This window comes from Oncorhynchus kisutch, linkage group LG13 (genome assembly GCF_002021735.2).
Source record: "Oncorhynchus kisutch isolate 150728-3 linkage group LG13, Okis_V2, whole genome shotgun sequence".
Lineage (NCBI taxonomy): Eukaryota > Metazoa > Chordata > Actinopteri > Salmoniformes > Salmonidae > Oncorhynchus > Oncorhynchus kisutch.
In genome coordinates this window covers 75,374,492-75,393,469 of record NC_034186.2, presented here as the reverse complement: position 1 = coordinate 75,393,469, position 18,978 = coordinate 75,374,492, and the positions used below count along the sequence as shown (strand labels likewise).

At 44.7% G+C, this 18,978-nt stretch overlaps 2 protein-coding genes across 5 annotated transcripts; one reads left to right on the top strand and one right to left on the bottom strand.

The window, feature by feature from the left end:
- Nucleotides 1–351: 351 nt before the first annotated feature.
- On the top strand, nucleotides 352–10,199 carry gba1 (glucosylceramidase beta 1). Of its 3 annotated transcripts, none has more exons than XM_031787387.1 (12): nucleotides 374–574; nucleotides 772–836; nucleotides 1,103–1,294; nucleotides 1,419–1,565; nucleotides 1,719–1,852; nucleotides 2,927–3,099; nucleotides 4,796–4,885; nucleotides 5,453–5,600; nucleotides 7,124–7,348; nucleotides 7,964–8,127; nucleotides 9,380–9,496; nucleotides 9,578–10,199. In XM_031787387.1, the coding sequence occupies exons 1-12, from the start codon at nucleotides 549–551 to the stop codon at nucleotides 9,681–9,683; spliced, it is 1,587 nt and encodes a 528-aa protein (XP_031643247.1). In that variant the 5' UTR covers nucleotides 374–548; the 3' UTR covers nucleotides 9,684–10,199. The 3 variants fall into 3 exon arrangements, 2 of the variants coding, with proteins under 2 accessions (XP_031643247.1, XP_031643248.1); XM_031787388.1 differs by having other exon boundaries at nucleotides 378–574; nucleotides 768–836; XR_004202529.1 differs by lacking the exon at nucleotides 9,578–10,199 and having other exon boundaries at nucleotides 352–574; nucleotides 7,964–9,193; nucleotides 9,380–9,485.
- A 45-nt stretch (nucleotides 10,200–10,244) lies between these two features.
- LOC109882339 (E3 ubiquitin-protein ligase RNF115-like) lies at nucleotides 10,245–18,970 on the bottom strand. Of its 2 annotated transcripts, none has more exons than XM_031787390.1 (9): nucleotides 18,823–18,970; nucleotides 16,886–16,944; nucleotides 16,679–16,733; nucleotides 16,167–16,477; nucleotides 15,949–16,017; nucleotides 15,583–15,655; nucleotides 15,185–15,278; nucleotides 11,371–11,486; nucleotides 10,245–11,287 (listed from the first exon to the last, which is right to left on the bottom strand). In XM_031787390.1, the coding sequence occupies exons 1-9, from the start codon at nucleotides 18,967–18,969 to the stop codon at nucleotides 11,168–11,170; spliced, it is 1,044 nt and encodes a 347-aa protein (XP_031643250.1). In that variant the 5' UTR covers nucleotide 18,970; the 3' UTR covers nucleotides 10,245–11,167. The 2 variants fall into 2 exon arrangements, with proteins under 2 accessions (XP_031643250.1, XP_031643249.1); XM_031787389.1 differs by having other exon boundaries at nucleotides 16,167–16,480; nucleotides 18,823–18,954.
- Nucleotides 18,971–18,978: the final 8 nt, after the last annotated feature.

Sequence of the window (18,978 nt, the reverse complement as noted above, 5' to 3'; positions counted from 1 at the left end):
TGTTTCGGTCTAAGAATGTAATGTCATAGAAATAGAATCCATGGATTCTATTTACATGGGTAACGTAAACTAATGTATGTATACGTTTGAATATCTCTCAGCCTATCACACAGTGTTATGCAAATGAGTTTCTGTATGTGATGATGCTGTCTGGGGCACGCTGGGCCAGTCAGTTTGAGTAGCGCCTGTGTGCGTTGGGTCCAGGTTGGTGGATGTTGGTGGGCACTATATTCATCCAAATACACTTCAACTTGATTATTTCATGGAAAATTATCGTCCCGAACTGTTTGTGCTAGTTAACTAGCTACGTGAGTTTCAGTGGCTTTGCAGGCTCGTTAAACATTGGTTACACTACTATGGTGGGCTGTGTTCCCAACCTTGTATTTGTCACTGGCGACCTCTAGCGGTAAACTACAATTTACATTGAAGTGACGTACCATAGTGCGCTTGTCATATGACTATCGAGGTCTATACAATTTTGGACAATCCGGATATAGCAGAGAAAATCGATCAGTTGGACATGCGACTCAATACTTGACGTGCACTTTATGTCAAAGATCCTGATAAAAACTAGGTAAGAACGAACCTCTGATGCGCACTGGTGACAGTGAATGTTACAGTTGCGGATTAAAATGACACTAGTTCATGGACTAAAGGAGCCTAACGTTACTCCGTATGTATAATGTAATGGAACTGAGTCATGACCAGGGGCTATTAGCTTACAGCACCTGTCAGCATGCTGTTGTTATTCTCTGTTCTCTCTACAGATAGAATGCCATTGTCAACAGCACTCATCCCTCTCGCTTTGTTCATTGCAGTAGCAACACGATCCAGAGGTACAGTATGTTATGTATGGCCACTTTCACATGGGAACTAACTAACCAGTCGAATTAAATGTGGAACTAGCCATGACCATGTTTATAACTACATAACACATACATAAAGCTTTATGACACATGTTTCTGAACTGCATTGTTTAAATCAGCATGTTTACCACTGTCAGGCATGTCATTTATTGACACTGATGACCCAAGACCCATAGCTTCCCTTCTCCTCATTTCCCTTATAAACAACCCTCTATAACCCTGTGTGTCTTCCCCAGGCAGTGATGAGTGTGTGGCCCGTAACTTTGGCCATGGCTCAGTGGTGTGTGAGTGTAACTCCACCCACTGTGACAGTATTGGGTCGGACACACTGCCTGCACTGGGTCAGTTCCTGTCCTTCACCAGCAGTAAGGCTGGCAGCAGGCTGCAGAGAGGACAGGGACAGGTACAGAAGAACAGCACTGGAGCAGGTGAGAATAGCCTGGGCTGAAAACAACAACCCCCACTAGCCCAAGGGTGGGAAACAAAAAAGACAAAAGCCTGCACACACTGTTACCCTTCAGGACCTGTACTGACCACCCCCCTCTCTCCAAGTTCTCAGGCTGACTGTGGTTCCCTACCAGAAGTACCAGAGGATCAGAGGGTTTGGAGGAGCCATGACAGACTCAGCTGCCATCAACATCCTGTCTCTGTCCCCCAGAACACAGGACCAGCTACTACGACAGTACTTCTCTGCTCAGGGTGAGAGGTCAGGGTGTCACTAATGATTATAATCATAATTACTAGAATAGTCATGCCTATTTTATTTGAGTAAGACATTTCATGTCAATGGGACAAACCTGGCCACATAAAGGCTGAGTTAAGTGTGTATACTGCTGTTGCTTTGCGTCCCAGGTATTGGGTACAGTGTGGTGCGGGTGCCCATTGCCAGCTGTGACTTCTCAACCCATCTGTACACCTACGCTGACTCACCTGGCGACTACAACCTGGATAACTTTACCTTATCACCAGAGGACACGAACATGAAGGTGGCTTAGATAGTCTCTCTGTTTCTCTCTTTTCAGCTCTTTCTCTCCTTTGACTTGTTAGATCGTAAACGTATCAGATTAAAGTTTATTGGTCACGTAAACAGTTTAACAGGTGTTATAGTGGTGCAGCGAAATGCTCATGTTACTAAGCTCCAAACACTGCAGTCAGATGTCAAACAATTAAAAGAAAAAAGGCAAGAAATCAAGAACGTCTGAATCCAATGAACAAGCTAAATAGCACTGTATCAGTATCAAAATGAAACCCATACAGTATGTACACCAAGGGGATTTCCACAAGCTAAACAAGAATGGTATTTACAGCAGTGGTACACTACATGGCCAGAAGTATGTGGACACCACTTCAAATGAGTGGATTTGGCTATTTCAGCCACACCTATTGCTGACAGGTGTATAAAATCGAGCACACAGCCATGCAATTTCCATAGACAAACATTGGCTGTAGAATGGCCCATACTGAAGAGTTCAGTAACTTTTAATGTGGCACCATCATAGGATGCCACCTTTCCAACAAGTCAGCTTGTCACATTTCTGCCCTGCTACAGCTGCTCCGGTCAACTGTAAGTGCTGTTATTGTGAAGTGGTGTTTGGCCGGGGGGCCAGCTCTAGGAAGAGTCTTGGTGGTTCCAAACGTCTTTCATTTAAGAACGATGGAGGCCACTGTGTTCTTGGGGACCTTCTATGCTGCAGAATAATTCATCTATGTCGGGGATACAGTATTGAAATACACAGTGTGAAACAGGAAGTGACTAGTGGTTCAATGTCTCTATAACATGGGACAGTATGCAGTGTCAGTGAGTGTGCATCACCTTGAACAGCCATCACTAGCTGTCTACAACAGTCTGATGGCCTGGTATTAGAAGCAGGTTTTTGTCTCTCTGTCTTGACTTTGATGCACCTGTAATGTCTTCGAATGTCAGACGGTAGCCGGGGAACACGCCTACCACTGTCAGCAAACTTGATGATGGAGTTGGAGTCGTGCATGGCCATGCAGTCATGGAGGAATAGGGATGTATGTACTCACAACACCACTTCCTGTTGTTGGTCCAATTCCAGATCCCCCTGCTGCAGCGAGCCCAGGCCCTGTCGCCCCGCCCCCTGTCTCTGCTGGCCAGTGCCTGGAGCGCCCCCGCATGGTTGAAGACCAACAGTGCTCTCACTGGCAAGGGCTCTCTGAAGGGCCAGCCTGGGGGCAAGGAGCACAAGACCTGGGCTAAATACTATGTCAGGTATCATACAGTATACACACCTTAACCTGGACTAAATACTATGTCAGGTATCATACAGTATACACACCTTAACCTGGGCTAAATACTATCTCAGGTATCATACAGTATACACACAAAGAACTGGGCTAAATACTATGTCAGGTATCATACAGTATACACACCTTAACCTGGGCTAAATACTATGTCAGGTATCATACAGTATACACACAAAGAACTGGGCTAAATACTATGTCAGGTATCATACAGTATACACACAAAGAACTGGGCTAAATACTATGTCAGGTATCATACAGCATACACACCTTAACCTGGACTAAATACTATGTCAGGTATCATACAGTATACACACCTTAACCTGGGCTAAATACTATGTCAGGTATCATACAGTATACACACCTTAACCTGGACTAAATACTATGTCAGGTATCATACAGTATACACACAAAGAACTGGGCTAAATACTATGTCAGGTATCATGCAGCATACACACCTTAACCTGGACTAAATACTATGTCAGGTATCATACAGTATACACACCTTAACCTGGGCTAAATACTATGTCAGGTATCATACAGTATACACACCTTAACCTGGGCTAAATACTATGTCAGGTATCATACAGTATACACACAAAGAACTGGGCTAAATACTATGTCAGGTATCATACAGTATACACACAAAGAACTGGGCTAAATACTATGTCAGGTATCATACAGTATACACACCTTAACCTGGACTAAATACTATGTCAGGTATCATACAGTATACACACAAAGAACTGGGCTAAATACTATGTCAGGTATCATACAGCATACACACCTTAACCTGGACTAAATACTATGTCAGGTATCATACAGTATACACACCTTAACCTGGGCTAAATACTATGTCAGGTATCATACAGTATACACACCTTAACTTGGACTAAATACTATGTCAGGTATCATACAGTATACACACCTTAACCTGGGCTAAATACTATGTCAGGTATCATACAGTATACATACCTTAACCTGGGCTAAATACTATGTCAGGTATCATACAGTATGCACACAAAGAACTGGGCTAAATACTATGTCAGGTATCATACAGTATACACATCTTAACCTGGACTAAATACTATGTCAGGTATCATACAGTATACACACCTTAACCTGGGCTAAATACTATGTCAGGTATCATACAGTATACACACCTTAACCTGGACTAAATACTATGTCAGGTATCATACAGTATACACACCTTAACCTGGGCTAAATACTATGTCAGGTATCATACAGTATGCACACAAAGAACTGGGCTAAATACTATGTCAGGTATCATACAGTATACACACCTTAACCTGGACTAAATACTATGTCAGGTATCATACAGTATATACACCTTAACCTGGGCTAAATACTATGTCAGGTATCATACAGTATACACACCTTAACCTGGACTAAATACTATGTCAGGTATCATACAGTATACACACCTTAACCTGGGCTAAATACTATGTCAGGTATCATACAGTATACACACCTTAACCTGGGCTAAATACTATGTCAGGTATCATACAGTATACACACCTTAACCTGGGCTAAATACTATGTCAGGTATCATACAGTATGCACACAAAGAACTGGGCACATGGAGCCTTACAGAGGAGTTGGACTTTTCCACCTCTCTCTGAGTATTCATTCTACTTCATCAGGTTCCTGGAGGAGTATGCCAAATACAACCTATCATTCTGGGCCGTGACCACAGGCAACGAGCCCTCTGCTGGACAGATGACCAACTACAGGTCACATCTCACTTTATATTACATGTGTATCTAAGGCAGGTACATAATTGACAACAGGAAAAAGTGATATTTAGTTAGTAGTTGCAATCTTTGTATTTACTTTGCCATCATGGCCTTTTTTGCCTTTACCTCCCTTCTCACCTCATTTGCTCACATTGTATATAGACTTGTTTATACTGCATTATTGACTGTATGTTTGTTTTTACTTCATGTGTAACTCTGTGTCGTTTTATCTGTCGAACTGCTTTGCTTTATCTTGGCCAGGTCGCAATTGTAAATGAGAACTTGTTCTCAACTTGCCTACCTGGTTAAATAAAGGTAAATAAATAATAAAAATAAATAAATAAATAAATAATCTGGTAATGAAGTTGGTTATAGAGGAAGTCCATGTTACAGGTTCTTTTATCTCAGTTGGTAATGTATGGAGCTTGTAACGCAGGGTAGTGGGTGAGATTCCCGGAACCACCAAAATACCTCAAATCGATGCATCTATGTACGCTTTGGATAAAAGTGTCTGCTAAATGGCATATATTATATTATAACAGTAATCTGTTTTCTCTGCTCCAGTTTCCAGGCTCTGGGCTTCACAGCAGAGGAGCAGAGGGATTGGGTGGGCCTGGACCTTGGCCCCGCCCTGCACACCTCCACACACCACCACACACACCTCCTCATCCTGGACGACAACAGACTGCTACTGCCACACTGGGCTAAAGTGGTGAGGGAGAGGGACTCTGAAAGACGAGGGGGGGCTTTGAGAGAGAGAGGAAAGGAATTAGAGATGATGGGGTAAGGTAGGGTCAAGGACAGAGAGAGAGAGGAAAGGAATTAGAGATGAAGGGGTAAGGTAGGGTCAAGGACAGAGAGAGAGGGGAAAGGAATTAGAGATGAAGGGGTAAGGTAGGGTCAAGGACAGAGAGAGAGAGAGAGAGAGAGAGAGAGAGAGAGAGAGAGAGGGGAAAGGAATTAGAGATGAAGGGGTAAGGTAGGGTCAAGGACAGAGAGAGAGAGAGAGAGGAAAGGAATTAGAGATGATGGGGTAAGGTAGGGTCAAGGACAGAGAGAGAGAGGAAAGGAATTAGAGATGATGGGGTAAGGTAGGGTCAAGGACAGAGAGAGAGAGGAAAGGAATTAGAGATGATGGGGTAAGGTAGGGTCAAGGACAGAGAGAGAGAGGAAAGGAATTAGAGATGATGGGGTAAGGTAGGGTCAAGGACAGAGAGAGAGAGAGGAAAGGAATTAGAGATGATGGGGTAAGGTAGGGTCAAGGACAGAGAGAGAGAGAGAGGAAAGGAAAGGAATTAGAGATGATGGGGTAAGGTAGGGTCAAGGACAGAGAGAGAGAGAGAGAGAGAGGAAAGGAATTAGAGATGATGGGGTAAGGTAGGGTCAAGGACAGAGAGAGAGGAAAGGAATTAGAGATGATTGGGTAAGGTAGGGTCAAGGACAGAGAGAGAGAGAGAGAGAGGAAAGGAATTAGAGATGATGGGGTAAGGTAGGGTCAAGGACAGAGAGAGAGAGAGAGAGAGAGAGAGAGAGAGGAAAGGAATTAGAGATGATGGGGTAAGGTAGGGTCAAGGACAGAGAGAGAGAGAGGAAAGGAATTAGAGATGATTGGGTAAGGTAGGGTCAAGGACAGAGAGAGAGAGAGAGAGAGAGGAAAGGAATTAGAGATGATGGGGTAAGGTAGGGTCAAGGACAGAGAGAGAGAGAGGAAAGGAATTAGAGATGAAGGGGTAAGGTAGGGTCAAGGACAGAGAGAGAGAGAGAGAGAGAGAGAGAGGAAAGGAATTAGAGATGATGGGGTAAGGTAGGGTCAAGGACAGAGAGAGAGAGAGAGAGGAAAGGAATTAGAGATGAAGGGGTAAGGTAGGGTCAAGGACAGAGAGAGAGAGAGAGAGAGGAAAGGAATTAGAGATGAAGGGGTAAGGTAGGGTCAAGAGACAGAGAGAGAGAGAGAGAGAGGAAAGGAATTAGAGATGATGGGGTAAGGTAGGGTCAAGGACAGAGAGAGAGAGAGAGAGAGAGAGAGAGGAAAGGAATTAGAGATGATGGGGTAAGGTAGGGTCAAGGACAGAGAGAGAGAGGAAAGGAATTAGAGATGATGGGGTAAGGTAGGGTCAAGGACAGAGAGAGAGAGAGAGAGTCAACATGGGAAAAGAGGAGAAGTCCATAAAGAAATAGTGAAATGTTGAAAGTGTACATTTGGACAATATTGAAGTATGCTCCTCCTCCCCCCAGGTCCTCAGTGATGTGCGTGCTGGCAGGTATATCCATGGTGTTGGAGTCCACTGGTACCTGGACACCCTGGTGCCGGCAGAGCTCTCCCTGGGCACTACCCACCACCTGTACCCAGAATACTACCTGTTTGGAACGGAGGCCTGCGCTGGCTGGAGCCCCTCAGACAGAGGAGTACGGCTGGGCAGCTGGGAGAGAGCTGAGCAGTACGCACACAGCATCATACAGGTAAGACACATGACCTAGAATGAGGATCGTCAATACTCTTTCTTAGTCGTATGGCTAACGGGTGAGAATGACATCGTACAGGTGTACAAGTGAATGTGTTACTGTAGCAGGTAATTGAACAGGTCAGCATGACATCAGACAAAAAGAAGTTGAGTGTGACCTCAATGTTCTGTCAGATTCCTGTGTATGATCTTGTGAGTAGCGTAGGTGCTGGTGGTGAAATGTTACAGGGGCCAACTGATGAACTGAAGGTGTGTCTGTGAGCTGTCTGTTTTTGTCTCTTTGTTCGTCCCTTGTGAAGTCAGTTCTGTGTCATGTCCTGCAGCGTGAGTTAAACACATTCATACTGTATGTTGCCCAAGGGAACAAGCTAGAATGGTGCTCTCGGTTTATCCTCCGCTCTTCCTCCCTTTCTCTCTCTGAATACTCTGCAGGACTGAAACAGGACTCTAACTGTTCCCTCTCCATTCATTTTGTATTGGGACAGTCACTCTCCTGAGAATCACAGGATTGTTTATGCTGATGCAATGCCAGGTAACACAACAACACAAACTAGACAGTGAATAAGTCACTTTCTTCCTCTCTCTACTCTCCCTCTCCTCTCATCTGCTGTAGGACCTGAACCACTATGTGGTGGGCTGGACAGACTGGAACCTGGCTCTGGACCAAGGAGGAGGGCCCAACTGGGTGAAGAACTTTGTGGACAGCCCCATCATCGTTGACCACAGCCGAGACATCTTCTACAAACAGCCCACCTTCTATAGCATGGCCCACTTCAGGTACTGTACTGTCCCACCTTCTATAGCATGGCCCACTTCAGGTACTGTACTGTCCCACCTTCTATAGCATGGCCCACTTCAGGTACTGTACTGTCCCACCTTCTATAGCATGGCCCACTTCAGGTACTGTACTGTCCCACCTTCTATAGCATGGCCCACTTCAGGTACTGTACTGTCCCACCTTCTATAGCATGGCCCACTTCAGGTACTGTACTGTCCCACCTTCTATAGCATGGCCCACTTCAGGTACTGTACTGTCCCACCTTCTATAGCATGGCCCACTTCAGGTACTGTACTGTCCCACCTTCTATAGCATGGCCCACTTCAGGTACTGTACTGTCCCACCTTCTATAGCATGGCCCACTTCAGGTACTGTACTGTCCCACCTTCTATAGCATGGCCCACTTCAGGTACTGTACTGTCCCACCTTCTATAGCATGGCCCACTTCAGGTACTGTACTGTCCCACCTTCTATAGCATGGCCCACTTCAGGTACTGTACTGTCCCACCTTCTATAGCATGGCCCACTTCAGGTACTGTACTGTCCCACCTTCTATAGCATGGCCCACTTCAGGTACTGTACTGTCCCACCTTCTATAGCATGGCCCACTTCAGGTACTGTACTGTCCCACCTTCTATAGCATGGCCCACTTCAGGTACTGTACTGTCCCACCTTCTATAGCATGGCCTACTTCAGGTACTGTACTTTCCCACCTTCTATAGCATGGCCCACTTCAGGTACTGTACTGTCCCACCTTCTATAGCATGGCCCACTTCAGGTACTGTACTGTCCCACCTTCTATAGCATGGCCCACTTCAGGTACTGTACTGTCCCACCTTCTATAGCATGGCCCACTTCAGGTACTGTACTGTCCCACCTTCTATAGCATGGCCCACTTCAGGTACTGTACTGTCCCACCTTCTATAGCATGGCCTACTTCAGGTACTGTACTGTCCCACCTTCTATAGCATGGCCCACTTCAGGTACTGTACTGTCCCACCTTCTATAGCATGGCCCACTTCAGGTACTGTACTGTCCCACCTTCTATAGCATGGCCCACTTCAGGTACTGTACTGTCCCACCTTCTATAGCATGGCCTACTTCAGGTACTGTACTGTCCCACCTGGGCAAGTCTGACACCCTGTACCAATACTTTATAAAATGAACCCTTCTTTCCTAACTTACTTGGTGATCACTGATCTGTATGTGTTTTGAAGTACATATAACAAGTCAATTAACTCTGCTACACAGTAAGTTCCTGTGGGAGGGGTCTCAGAGAGTGGGTGTGTCCTTCAGTCAGGAAACAAAACTGGAAAGCTCTGCCTTCATCAGGCCAGACGGGTCAGTGGTGCTTACCATCCTCAACAGGTGGGTGAAAGTGTGTGTGTTAACACTTTGTGTGTGTTTGCATGTGTGTTACCTTGATGTGAGACTGTGTGTGTGTTGCAGGTTGTCGTCAGAGGTCCAGTTTGAGGTGTATGATCCTGCTGTGGGTTTCATCTCCTCCAGTGCTCCAGCTCACTCCCTGCTCACACTCGCTTGGAACACACTCTGACCGCACTGGAATGGAACACACACCTTTACTGCCAGGGCCAAAGCATTGTCACAGTCCCCACTACCAGGTCTGCTACATTTCCACCACTACATACTCAACTCCCACCACCATCCGAAGCCCAATGTGCTGCCTCCTCAGAACAGCATATCTAATAGATAACCTGCAGCATCGGGGGCTCTGGCATTTCTGGGATCAGAGCTTGAAATGTGTGTGTGGTTTAGCCAATACAGCCAAATATGTTGCGTGTTCCTATGTATGCTGTGACTATCTGCACTGATCTTTATCATGCTGGGAGAAGCTCTGGAATGTGTGAATATAGCATGTGATCAAACCAGGACCAGGTACACTAACTACTATGATCAGACACTGCTGCTGTTTGAGACGGTCTGACCATTACACTGCTAACAACCGTTTCTAAACTGAAATCTGGTTTAGAAAAGAGATCATGTTCCGAATCTATTAATGCCGTTTAAACCATTTGCCTTTTGAATAAATGATTTCTCTGTAACGTCGTCACACAAGTATCAGGACGTTTTAATGGACAGACAGACCTGATAAAAATCAATGTTAATGGTTTTTAATATTTTTGGAATTATTAATACATCATACATGTTATATATATAATAATATACACAGACTAATACCCAGGGATTCACATTTGTCTCCATTCTCAATATGCTTGGTTGTTCTCTTCTCAAACCAGAAGATGTTGGACAAAGTATTTACATTAAAAAAATAGTGGTAGAAATGTGAAACAAAAGACAAGTCATCAACCGAGGAATAAAATGACAGAGCGATGCAATCTGTTTGTAATATATACACCAGAATGACAGCGAAAGACAGATTGTGGAGGGCCCCGTCTCAATAGTCAAAATGATGTCTCCTTTCTGCACTGATGTGACAGCTAGAAAGGCAAAACCAAATTCCTGGTGAGCATCCACCATGTTCAGTGCAGATGATGAGGAGAGGAAGCCACTCTAGACTATTGAGATGCATCCCAGGAGTAGAGAGGTAGGGAGAGACAACATTGTTTTACAGCAGTGCTTTTCAGAAGGATGGCGAAAAGAGTAGAAAAAGCAAGATGTGGTTGATGTTTGAAGCGAGGTAAAGGCAAGTGCTTGGTCATGATGAGGCAGAGGACAGCTAATGGATCATGACGTGGGGGTCTACCTAATTTTGTGTGTGTGTGTGTGTGGCGTTCTACCGAATCGTGTGTGTGTACATGGTTCCAGGGCCATTGAGACAGGAACAGCCATACTGAGATGACTGTAGATGAAGAGATGATTCAGAGAGGAGTGAGATGAAGGAATGACACGGAGGAATGAGGCAGAGATGGAGGAGGTCTATCCTTCAGAAAGTCCTTATCTCCTGTGTGCAGTAGTTCATAGAGAAGAGGGAGGGATGAGGGTCAAAAAAGTGGAATGAAGGAGATTAAAAGGAGGTCAGAGGAGAGGTGCGATGGAGGGATGAGGGGGAGGTGTATTTCAGAAGGACCATCTCTCCTGTGTGCGGGGGTCCGTGTTTAGAGAGGGGGATTCTGGGGGGTTCTGGGTGTTGCTGTCTTCTCCATTCAACCCCTTCCTACACACAGGACACGTATCATGCTGCAGAAAGAGAGAGAGGAGAAAATCAGTTACAAATGTCTTCAAAACATTCCTCCTACTAAATATTCCCCCGCCCTCCTCACCATTTCCAGCCAGGGTACTATACAGTCTGAGTGGAAGAAGTGGTTGCAGGGTAGCTGTCTGACGGGCTCTCCAACTGCAAAGTCCTCCTTGCACACCGGACACTCCATACTGCAGTCTGGAGACACACACACACCTTTTTACTATCTAGTATGACATTCCTGTTATAAATGATCATACATAACTATCTTACACGCAGGAGAAATACTCCATATTACAGTATACAGAGAACAGGGGAGGAGAGGGAGAGATGGGAAGACTGAAGGGATGATGAAGCTGGGGCTACATTAGATGTTTTTATTGAACCTTTACTGAACTAGGCAAGTCAGTTAAGAACAAATTCTTATTTACAATGATGGACTATCAGACATTAAAATAACTGAAGCCAAATTCCTGAGTGGCTCGTTGAGATGATTTAAGAGTAATAAGTAGCACTCTTAATGACAAGAGACAGTGAGACAACAGCTATGTGGGCCCTGGTCCAGGGGGGACAGAGAGAGACAACAGCTATGTGGGCCCTGGGCCAGGGGGGACAGAGAGACAGACAGAGGGAGAGAGTGAGACAACAGCTATGTGGGCCTTGGGGGACAGAGACAGACAGAGAGGAAGAGAGAGAGTGGGACAGATGTGTGAGAAAGACAACGACAGGGAGGACTGGCGACAGCAGCTACAGAGAGAGAGAGGAGTCCTCATTTACCCCAATGAGTCAGCAGCACAGCTATACTAGCTTATTTACAGTACCAGTCAAAAGTTGACACCTACTCATTCAAGAGTTTCTTTATCTTTACAATTGTCTACATTGTAGAATAACAGTGAAGACATCAAAACTATGAAATAACACATATGGAATCATGTAGTAACCAAAAAAGTGTTAAACAAATCAAAATATATTGAGATTCTTCAAAGTAGCTACCCTTTGTCTTGATGACAGCTTTGCACACTCTTGGCATTCTCTCAACCAGCTTCATGAGGTAGTCACCTGGAATGCATTTCAATTAACAGGTGTGCCTTGAACTTCTTGCGTCGAGCCATCCCGGATCTGGGATCGTGACTACAGCCTCAAGCCCATTACCATAACGCAACGTTAACTATTCATGAAAATCGCAAATGAAATGAAATAAATATGCTAGCTCTCAAGCTTAGCCTTTTGTTAACAACACTGTCATCTCAGATTTTCAAAATATGCTTCTCAACCATAGGAAAACAAGCATTTGTGTAACAGTATTCATAGCTATTCATAGCTAGCGTAGCATTTAGCGTTAGCAATTCAGCAGGCAACATTTTCACAAAAACCAGAAAACCATTCAAATAAAATCATTTACCTTTGAATAACTTCAGATGTTTTCAATGAGGAGACTGTTAGATAGCAAATGTTCAGTTTTTCCAAAAATATTATTTGTTTAGGAGAAATCGCTCCGTTTGGTGCGTCACGTTTGGCTACCCAAAAAAAACGGAAATTCAGTCATCAAAACGGCGAACTTTTTGCCAAATTAACTCCATAATATCGACTGAAACATGGCAAACGTTGTTTAGAATCAATCCTCAAGGTGTTTTTCACATATCTCTTCGATGATATATCGTTCGTGGAAGTGTGCTTTCCCCTCTGAATCCCAGGAGAAAATGCATGCGGCTGAAGATTACGCACCAATTTAGACAAAGGACACTGGGCGGACCCCTGGTAAATGTAGTCTCTTATGGCCAATCTTCCAATGATATGCCTACAAATACGTCACAATGCTGCAGACACCTTGGACAAACGGCACAAAGCTTAAGCTCGTTCATTGGCACATTCACAGCCATATAAGGAGACAATGGAAAACAGAGCCTCAGAAATTCTGCTCATTTCCTGTTTGAAGTTTCATCTTGGTTTTGCCTGTAGCATGAGTTCTGTGGCACTCACAGATAATATCTTTGCAGTTCTGTAAACGTCAGAGTGTTTTCTTTCCAAAGCTGCCAATTATATGCATAGTCGAGCATCTTTTCGTGACAAAATATTGCGCTTAAAACGGGCACGTTTTTTTATCCAATAATGAAATAGCGCCCCCATAGATTCAAGAGGTTAAAAGTTAATTTGTGGAATTTATTTCCTTCTTAATGCGTTTGAGCCAATCAGTTGTGTTGTGACAAGGTAGGGCTGGTATACAGAAGATAGTCCTATTTGGTAAAAGACCAAGTCCATATTATAGAAAAAACAGCTCAAATAAGCAAAGAGAAACGACAGTCCATCATTACTTTAAGGCATGAAGTTCAGTCAATCCGGGAAACATTTTAAGAACTTTGAAAGTTTCTTCAAGTGCAGTTGTAAAAACCATCAAGCGCTGTGATGAAACTGGCTCTGATGAGGACTGCCATAATGCCACTTTAATAATGTTTACATATCTTGCATCACTCATCTCATATGTATGTACTGTATTTTATACCATCTATTGCATCTAGCCTATGCCGCTCTGTCGTTGCTCATTCATATATTTATATGTATATATTCTTATTCCATTCCTTTACTTAGATTTGTGTATATTAGGTAGTTGTTGTGGAATTGTTAGATTACATGTTAGATATTGCTGTCGGAACTAGAAGCACAAGCATTTCACTACGCTCACAATAACATCTGCTAACACCATGTGTATGTGACCAATAAAATGTCATTTGATGGGAAAGGAAGACCCAGAGTTACCTGCTGCAGAGGATAAATTCATTAGAGTTAACTGCACCTCAGATTGCAGCCCAAATAAATGCTTCAGAGAGTTCAAGTAACAGACATCAACTGTTCAGAAGAGAATGCGTGAATCAGGTCTTCATGGTTGAATTGCTGCAAAAGAAACCACTCCTAAAGGACACTAATAAGAAGAAGAGACTTGCTTGGGCCAAGAAACACGAGCAATGGACAAATTAGATTTTTGGTTCCAACCCCTGTGTCTTTGTGAGACGAAGAGTAGGTGAACGGATGATCTCAGCATGTGTGGTTCCCGCCGTGAAGCATGGAGGAGGAGGCTTTGCTGGTGACACCGTCTGTGATTAATTTAGAATTCAAAGCACACTTAACCAGCATGGCTACCACAGCATTCTGCAGCGATACGCCATCCCATCTGGTTTGGGCTTAGTGGTACTATTATTTGTTTTTCAACAGGACAATGACCCAACACACCTCCAGGCTGTGGAAGGGCTATTTGACCAAGAAGGCAAGTCAGTTAAGAACAAATTGTTATTTTACAATGATGGCCGACGCAGGGCCAATTGTTCACCGCCCTATGGGAATCCCAATCACGGCCGGATGTGATTCAATTGTTCACCGCCCTATGGGAATCCCAATCACGGCCGGATGTGATTCAGCCTGGATTCGAACCAGGGACTGTAGTGACGCCTCTTGCACTGAGATGCAGTGCCTTAGACCGTTGCGCCACTCGGGAGCACAATCACCTGACCTCAACCCAATTGAGATGGTTTGGGATGAGTTGGACTGCAGAGTGAAGGAAAATCAGCCAACAAGTGTTCAGTATATATGGGAACTCCTCAAGATTGTTGGAAAAGCATTCCAGGTAAAGCTGGTTGAGTGTGCCAAGAGTGTGCAAAGCTGTGAAGGCAAAGGGTGGCTACTTTGAAGAATCTAAGACTTAAAATATATTTTGATTTGTTTAACACTTTTTTGGTTACAACCAATAAAGTGTTATTTCATAGTTTTGATGTTGTCACTATTTTCCTACAATATAGAAAATAGTGAAAATAAAGAAAAACCCTTAAATGAATAAGCGTGTCCAAACTTTTGACTGGTAGTGTATAGGCACTATGGAGAAACTGGAGAGGAGGTAAAGGACTGACCTGCTTGATCCTGAGACACGTTGACTGTAGGTATGGAGGAGATCTTCTCTTTCTCTGCAGGAGGAGGGCCCGTGTTCTCAAACTGACCTAACAACTACACACAGGTAGACAGAGAAGATCCTGCAGCAACCATTGTGATTGTGATGTAACTATAAGAACAGCTTTGCAATTCACCTTTGTGCTGTAAACTGTGTGCTAACCTAGCATGATACAACAAAAGAGTAAAACCATCAGAAACATCCTGGAAAAGATAGAGAGAAATTACCAAGAGAACTGCTAAACCTTCATTAGCATTCTGAGTCTACCAACATCCATATAGCATACTACGTAGTATGAAGTAATAGTTGGTTAGTGGCCATCCATACCAAATCAAGTGAATGGGGTTTGTGCGTGCGTACCTGTGTGATGACTGCGTCCAGTCCCCCCTGTCCCCAAGCATAGTCCCCTGGGTTAGAGTGTAGCATCCCCGTCCTAACACACAGAGAGAGGAGGTCAATTACAGTTAAAGATGAAACATTCAGGAAATATCCTGTTTCACACATGATGAACAGCAACACTATGGGTTGTGATTTAGTTTGGGTTTAAATGACAGGGTCCCAGGGGTGCTGGCTGAGGCACACCCATAACAAGTCAGGGAATCTTCAAATATTCATGTTGATCCACCTCACTATTTGTAAGGAATCCACAAGAGAAAGTGTGTAAGTCAAACTATGGACTTACATTATGTATAACCACTGCTTACATGTCAGTAAGAAGGTTCTTACCAAGAGAGGGGAGGCGAGCCAGGAACTCCAGAGTTGGCAAATAGACCAGCCAGAAACTGTTGTACTATCCTACAGAGAGAGAAGGCACACACATCCGTCAGGAATCAGCAGAACACTGAAAACTAAAAAAAAGAGACTACATTTAGAACCTGCAAATCCTGACTGATTAAAACAGCCATATGAATATCAACATGGCATCGTAAGGAGAGGAGTCTCACCCCTCTACGGCAGGTGAGCGGTCAGGTCTGCTGCTCCCTCTGGAGCGGTACCTCCGCTGACTGTGCAGGCGAGGGGGGCGACCAGGCCCCCAGTGTTCCCCCCCTCCCAGAGGACCCCCCAGGGGTCCTCCTAGCCCAGCAGGGACTGACCCTCCGATAGGACCTCCTCCCAGGCCTCCTAGCCCTCCCAGCCCCCCCAGACCTAATCCCCCCGATCCTACCCCAACCCCTCCACCAGGGACCCGGGGCTCTGAGTCTGGACTGTCACCATCCACTGTGAAAGGCCTCTCTACAAACAACAGGTGCCACAGCTGCTGAGAGAGAAATGAGGGGCGAGGGTGAAAACAGAGGGTGGGAGGAGGGGGAATGGAGAGAGGGACAGTGGAAGGGAGACAGAGATAGAGAAAGCATGTGAAAGAAAGATGGGATAATACATTTAGTACAGATGAGATCACAGTAGACATTTGCATCCCTCCCCCCCTGTACCCTCCAGGCCACAGTGCATATCATACCTCTGCAAACTGTGTGGCCGTGTCATCTGTCCCGTTAGTGCCACCCTCTAGCAGACTGAGGGAAACAGCACACAGGAGGCAGAACACAGCATTAGTAACATCCAACATCTATACACAGTCATTCTCCACCACCTTCCATTCACTCTGCCTAGCCTATGTCTGGTAGATTCATTAAAGCTACAGACATAAGAAACAATATATTCTCACCTGGAATCTTCTGTTACCTCCTCTATAAAGCCAGACTCACACCTGGGACAGATGTACTCCTGCAAAAACACACAACACCACAAACTCAGAGAGTACACGAGTCACACTGTGTTCTATACAGGGCTGCTGAGGCAGCTATGCAGGGGTTTCTGTCTGTAGAATGGGGAAATGTCTAGTAGAGATCAGTGGCAGAGTCAGGATATAGCCTATTTGAACATAGCATTAGGCAGGAACATAAACACGTAAAGTGGAAGTTGTCATCGAGAAGTATTCTTCCCTGGTACCAGTGTCGAGTTCACTCACAATGGGATTAGGCCTATGACACAGACATGTTTTTTATTCCACAAAACATGAAGTGAACCTCATTCCAAAATTGTTCAAACCCTGTATTGCTGTATGCAATATTGTCATCTGGTGAAAACATACAGACACTATGCCTGCTTATATGCAGTCAGTGGGCATGGCTGAAACATGCCTCAGCAGCACAGATAGTGCGACAGTGAGACCAGCAGGCAGGGTTAGCCTGTGGCAGGCTAGATCAGAGTTTCCCAAATTCACCCCCAACCCCAGTACAAGTTTAGTTTCTTGCCTGAGAGCTTCACAGCTGATTCCAATAATCAAAGCTTTTATTTAACTAGGCAAGTCAGACAAAAACAAATTCTTATTTACAATGACAACCTACCCTGGCCAAACCCTAACTCGTACTACACTGGCCCAATGGGACTCCCAATCATGGCCGGTTGTAATACAGCCGGGAATCGAACCAGGGTCTGTCGTGACGCCTCTAGCACTGAGATGCAGTGCCTTAGACCACTGCGCCACTCTGGAGCCCAATCTTGATGATGGGGGGGCAGGACCGAGTTTGGGGAAACCCTGGACTAGATTGATCTGACCCATAGGCACACATATATTTCCCAATAAGAGGGAAATCTCAAAACTGGCCTTATGTCCCTGTCTAGGCCTACTTCAGACTCCTCACAGATTTAGCTTCAATGGCAGGAAGGGAATAAACGGGATTACCAGCCTGCCTCTCACTGACCAGCCTAACATACACAAATGTATCCTAGCTAACGTTGATTTAGACAAGCAGACTGAGTGACTCACTGACTGCCAGAGACTGCGAGTCAATAACTAACAGATAGCTAGCTACACGACTGGCTAGCTAAATGCAAAACGTTAAGCGTCATAACGTCTCTTCTAGAATGAACGCAGTCAATACAGATTAATGTAGTTAAATAATTTGGGTCAAGCAGTCAAAATATTGTGCAATGTCTTTCTACATTTTACTTTCAGTTTGATTGTGAAACTGAACTGTGCCACATTCAGTTGCCAAACGTTCACGAACGTTGCAGATAGAATGCGTAAATAGAGCCTACATGATTTATTGTTCTACATAATATGTTCTATCTGAACGTGCCAAACCGTTGTGTCCTGCTGAACGCGCCCCAGGCCAAGGAAACCCCCGTATTCCCTCTGCTTTTGTAGGCCAAGGAGTAGCCAGACTGGCCGAGTTAGGTTAAAATATCCATCAGATTTCCATATAGCTACCTCCTCGAAGAATTCAGGAAAAGCACACAAAACCCACCTCGAATAAGGTTAACATCACATCAAATAACACCAGCTACTCAGTAACTACAGGTACGGTTATTCAACCATGCCAGTATAATCTTTAATAATTACTGTACATAATGTCTTTGTTAAAGAAATTAGTTGACAAACCCTATTGTTAAAGCGAGCAACAACAAACATCAACATTATATGCTAGCTAGTTAGAGCCAGTGCCGAGGGCCCTACTGGCTATCCGTCTACAGTTAGCAGCTAGCTAGTTAAACAACTACTGCTATTTGCTGGACTCCGATTCGGTTGTCAACCGACGGAAAATAAAAACACCTGCATTGAACAGCCTTGATCGGGACACGGTGAAACGACTGACTTACCGGGAGCTTGGGGCTTACTTCTCCCTTACAACAATGACAGAAGAACCGATGCGGGGGAACCGCCGCAGCTTCCGCCATCTTCCCCAGAATAAGCACAAACAGTGACGTCGGTCCTCCTGCATACCAAAGAGGGTGGTCCGCCAACATCCCTTCATG

What these genes read in the sequence shown, in the direction of transcription:
- gba1 (XM_031787387.1), top strand. Translation starts at nt 549, where the DNA reads ATGTCAAAGATCCTGATAAAAACTAG. An exon ending in AAGATCCTGATAAAAACTAG is followed by an intron (nt 575 to 771) that starts GTAAGAACGAAC and finishes CTCTACAGATAG; the next exon opens with AATGCCATTGTCAACAGCAC. An exon ending in AGTAGCAACACGATCCAGAG is followed by an intron (nt 837 to 1,102) that starts GTACAGTATGTT and finishes TGTCTTCCCCAG; the next exon opens with GCAGTGATGAGTGTGTGGCC.
- LOC109882339 (XM_031787390.1), bottom strand. Translation starts at nt 18,969, where the DNA reads ATGTTGGCGGACCACCCTCTTTGGTATGCAGGAGGACCGACGTCACTG. An exon ending in AAGTAAGCCCCAAGCTCCCG is followed by an intron (nt 16,945 to 18,822) that starts GTAAGTCAGTCG and finishes GTGTTTTTGCAG; the next exon opens with GAGTACATCTGTCCCAGGTG. An exon ending in CGCTCACCTGCCGTAGAGGG is followed by an intron (nt 16,018 to 16,166) that starts GTGAGACTCCTC and finishes CTCTCTCTGTAG; the next exon opens with GATAGTACAACAGTTTCTGG.